Genomic DNA, 4,584 nt, shown 5'->3' with positions numbered 1-4,584 from the left:
CAATCTATACCAAGGTTTCTAGTCACAAGTTGATTAAGGGTTAAAGTTTCCATAAGAATCTAAACTTAATTGAGATCCAGGATAAAATTATACAGGTTTAGGCGCGAGTCAACCTAGGTTCGTATCAAGAGGTATCAACTAGAAAAATCAAAATAGATATAGGGAGCCTCCGCTTAAAGAAAAGATTAAGGTTAATGTGGATAATTGGTTTTGTCCCTAAATGTAGGAACTAGGGTTGAGTTTTATTGCTAAGAATTCATCTAAAAATGTGATTTAGTGTATGCAAGAGGTAGTTGATACAAACTTAGATCGACTTACTCCTAAACCCATATTATATTAGTCCAGATCAAAATTAAGTTTAGATTCTAGTGGTCGCCTTGACCCCTAATCAACTTGTGATATAAATTCTAGTCTATCGAAGATGCCACAATAGGTTATGGAATATCCTATTGATAAGTCAAACTAGAACACTAGTTCTATAATGGAGTTTTAGGTGTTCTAAGAAAAATAAAGAGAAATCTCTCTCACAAGTAATTTTTCTGTATGAATAATGATCAGAATATTTTTAAGAAAATAAACCTTTAAATGGGTTAGAGTTGTAAAAAATCAAAGACTTAAATCATAGGTAAACCATCCAATAAGGTGAAACCAATGATGTGGCTGAATTTTATGTATCTTTCCTAGTTTAATTTGTAAGAAAACTAGATTGCAAGAAAACTCCTTCCCAGCACCAAACATGCCCAATTCAGCCAATGTGGAAGCTTGGATGCAAATGATGTACTTGGACACTCTTGCTTCTATCTTGGCCTAATTTCATGGTCCCTTGGTGAGCTCAATCACATTCATAAGCTAACAAACCCATCCTTTGCTGCCTAGAGTCCTCAAATGCACCAAAATAGCTTCCCGGGTCCATTTCTGCTATTATAACTTAGATGCTCAACACAGACTTAGAATATTCTACTATCATTATTCCTTCATGAGATTTAATAACTCCTCATATGAAGCTAACAAGATTGTCCATAAACCTTGTAGCTTGGCCCTCGTAATTGGCCTCGTCTTCAGTTGCACAGGATCAGCACCCCAACGTGTAGTTGTTGGTACAGGTATGGGAGGGTTCTCATAATTCCCCTCTTCTTCAAAGTGACTTGCCCTCAAATCAAAGTCATCACTTATGCAAAAAGGAGATAAATCAGCAACATTAAATGTAGCACTCACGTTATGCTTACCTGGCAAATCAAGTTTGTAGGCATTTTCATCAACCTCCAAAACTTGAAAAGGTCAATCTCCTTGAGGCATAAGCTTTGATTTGTGTTGTTCAGGTTTCCTCTCTATTCTCATGTGAAATCAAACCCAATCTCCTGGTTTAAACACTACCTTCTTTCTATGTTTGCTTCAGTCTTCTTATGAATCTACTTAACAAACTTAGCTTTCAGTTTACCATCTAGATTAGCAAGTTCATTTAAAGGTAAAGATGTTAAATCTAATGGAGTTAAAAGATTAAAACCATAAACAATTTCAAATGGTGAATATTTAGTAACAAAATGTATGGTTTTATTATAAGTAAATTCAACATGCGGCAAATATACCTCTCAAGTTCTTAAATTTCTACTAATTAATGCTCTCAACAATGCAGACAAAATTATATTCACTACTTCAGTTTGACAACCAGTTTGTGGATGACAGGTAGTTGAAAATAAAAGTTTAGTGTCTAAATTAGCCCACAAAGTTTTTGCAAGAATAATTTAAGATCTTAGCATTCCTATCAGAAACAATAGTCCTAGGCATACTATAAAATCTTACCACTTCCTTAAAGAAAAAATTAGATACATGAGATGCATTATCAATTTTATTACATGCAATGAAATGTGCCATTTTAGAAAATCTATCAACAACCATAAAAATAGAATCATTACTCATTCTAGACATAAGTAATCCAAGTATAAAATCCATTGACAAATCAAGCCATGGGTGATAAGGAATAGATAAGAGCATGTACAAGCGTGTAGCTTTAACTTTGATTTTGACTTCCTACAATTTATGCACTTTTCACACACCTTCTCTACATCTCTCTTTATGTTTCGCCAATAGAAACGTTCTTGCAAGATGGACAAAGTTTTTTCTACACTAAAATGTCCCATTAAGCCCCCATTGTGACTTTCTCTAACTAATAATACCCTAATGCTGCAATGAGGCACACAAAGTTGACTTTCTTGAAACAAGTACCCATCAAATATATAGAATTTATTATAAACATGTTTAATAAAATTTTTCTATATTTCACCAAAGTCACTGTCGTGCTCATAAATTTCCTTTAATTGTTCAAAACCAAGCAATCTAGCATCTAAGTTTGAAAATTAAACATACCTCCGAGATAAAGCATTGGCCACCACATTCTCCTTACCTTTTTTATAGCAGATGCCATAAGGAGAAGTCTCAATGAATTCTATTTACCTTCCATGCCGCAGTTTAACTTTCCTTGGCCTTTAATATGGTTTAAAGATTTATAATCCACGTGAATCCCAAATACCTTCGGCATAAAGTAATGTTACCATGTCTCCAAAGCTCATACTAAAGCATTCATCTCTTTGTCATAGGTTGGATACTTCAAGGCCGCCCTATTTAACTTCTAATAAAGTATGCTATAGGTTTTCCTTCCTACATCAACACAGCTCCAATACCTATACCTGAAGCATCACATTCAATTTCGAAAGTCTTAGAAACATTTGGTAAAATAATAAAGGAGCATTAGTTAATTTTTCTTTCAAGAAATTAAAAGACTTCTCTTGTGCTTCTCCCCATCGGAATCCCAAATTCTTCTTGACAATTTTGGTCAATTGTGTTGCAATAGTACTAAAATTCTTGACAAATCTCTGATAAAAGCTAGCCAAACCATGAAACCTTCTTGCCTAGGTGATAGTAGTAGGTTTCGGCCACTATTGGATCGCTTTAACCTTGGATTGGTTAACTTTAATTCCTGTAACACTCACAACAAATCCTAGAAATACCAGCTCATCTTTACAAAAATCACACTTTTTAAGATTAGCAAACAATCTTTCTTTCCAAAGTACTTCTAAAACTAATCTAAGACATCCTACATCATCATCTAAGTTCCTACTATATACAAGAATGTCATCAAAATAAGCAACCACAAATTATCCAATGAATGGACGCATGATCTGGTTCATGAATCTCATGAAAGTGCTAGGTGCATTAGTTAACACAAAGGACATTACTAACCACTCATATAGACCATATTTTGTCTTAAATGCTGTTTTCCACTTATCTCCCTCTTTCATTCTTATTTGATGATATAAGGTCAATTTTTGAAAACATGTATGCACCATATAATTCATCAAGCATATCATCTACTCTAAAAATAGGTTGTCTATACTTAATAGTTATGTTGTTAATGGCCCTACAATCTAAAAGCATCCACCATGAACTATCTTTTTTAGGTACTAAAAACATAGGAACAAGACATGGACTCAAGCTTTCTCTAATGTAACTTTTTTCCAATAACTCACTTACCATGCATTGAAGTTCCTTTGTCTCCTCAGGATTACTTCTATATGCAAGTCTATTAGGAATTGTGGGACCAAAAATAAAATCTATTTGATGTTCAATCCCTCGAATAGGTGGTAAACCACTCGGGATTTCCTATGGAACATCATCAAACTCCTGCAAAAGAGAAGATATAAAACTTGGCAATACAAGCTCTTCAGGATTAGCTATATTGTTTAAATAGGCATCTTTATACAATATGATCAGCATTGGTTTTTTACTTAAAAATGCCTTTCTAATCTCACCTTGGCTAAGAAAAAAAAAAAAATTCTTTTTCTTCTCTCCTTTTTTTCCTTCTCACTCTCAAGTTTAGAACCCTTACCTTGGTGATTAGGCTTGGCTTTGCCTTCTTGTAGCCATTTTGAAGCCATGGGTGGTATAATGGATTTCTCCCTTTGCCGTTCTGCCTCCCTCTTTTGTTGCATTGGCATTTGATCTACAAACACCTCTATTGATGTTAGTGGCTCGAGCTTGATCTTCTTACTTTTAAAATGGAACACAATAGAATTTTCTTGACCATAATGTATAGTATTCTTATCGAATTGCCCTGGCCTCTTTAACAAAATATGTCCCGTATGCATATGTACAACATCACACAAAACCTCATCCATATAATTATCAATACTAAACTTTAGCTTGGCTTCTTTGGTTACCTCCATCTCTCCACTATCATTAAACCTTTCAAGTCTATATGGTTCAGGGTGTTTGATTGTTACTAAACCTAATTCCTCCACAAGAATATGGCTAATAACATTGGCATAACCTCCACTATCTATAATCATACTGATATGAACCTAAGACGACCTGCTCCTAAGCCCATATTATATTCGGCCGGATCTAATTATGTTCAAGCTCTAATGGTCACCTTGACCCCTAACCAACCTGTGATTAGAAACGTTGGTATATAGTGAAGACGCCATAGTAGGTGATGAAAAGCCTATTGATAAGTCCAACTAAGACATTCATTCACTAATGGTGTTTTAGGTGTTCAAAGAAAACAAAGACAATTCAATCTCACAAATA

The 4,584-nt window shown here is 34.4% G+C and overlaps 1 protein-coding gene across 1 annotated transcript; it reads right to left on the bottom strand.

The window, feature by feature from the left end:
- Nucleotides 1–3,657: 3,657 nt before the first annotated feature.
- LOC132804485 (uncharacterized) lies at nt 3,658–4,343 on the bottom strand. Its single transcript, XM_060818894.1, has 2 exons — nt 3,884–4,343; nt 3,658–3,728 (listed from the first exon to the last, which is right to left on the bottom strand). The coding sequence occupies exons 1-2, from the start codon at nt 4,341–4,343 to the stop codon at nt 3,658–3,660; spliced, it is 531 nt and encodes a 176-aa protein (XP_060674877.1).
- Nucleotides 4,344–4,584: the final 241 nt, after the last annotated feature.

The sequence above is a fragment of the Ziziphus jujuba genome, chromosome 7, assembly GCF_031755915.1.
Source record: "Ziziphus jujuba cultivar Dongzao chromosome 7, ASM3175591v1".
NCBI classification, from domain to species: domain Eukaryota; kingdom Viridiplantae; phylum Streptophyta; class Magnoliopsida; order Rosales; family Rhamnaceae; genus Ziziphus; species Ziziphus jujuba.
The sequence above is the reverse complement of the archived record's forward strand: the minus strand, read 5'-3'. Positions and strand labels throughout refer to the sequence as shown.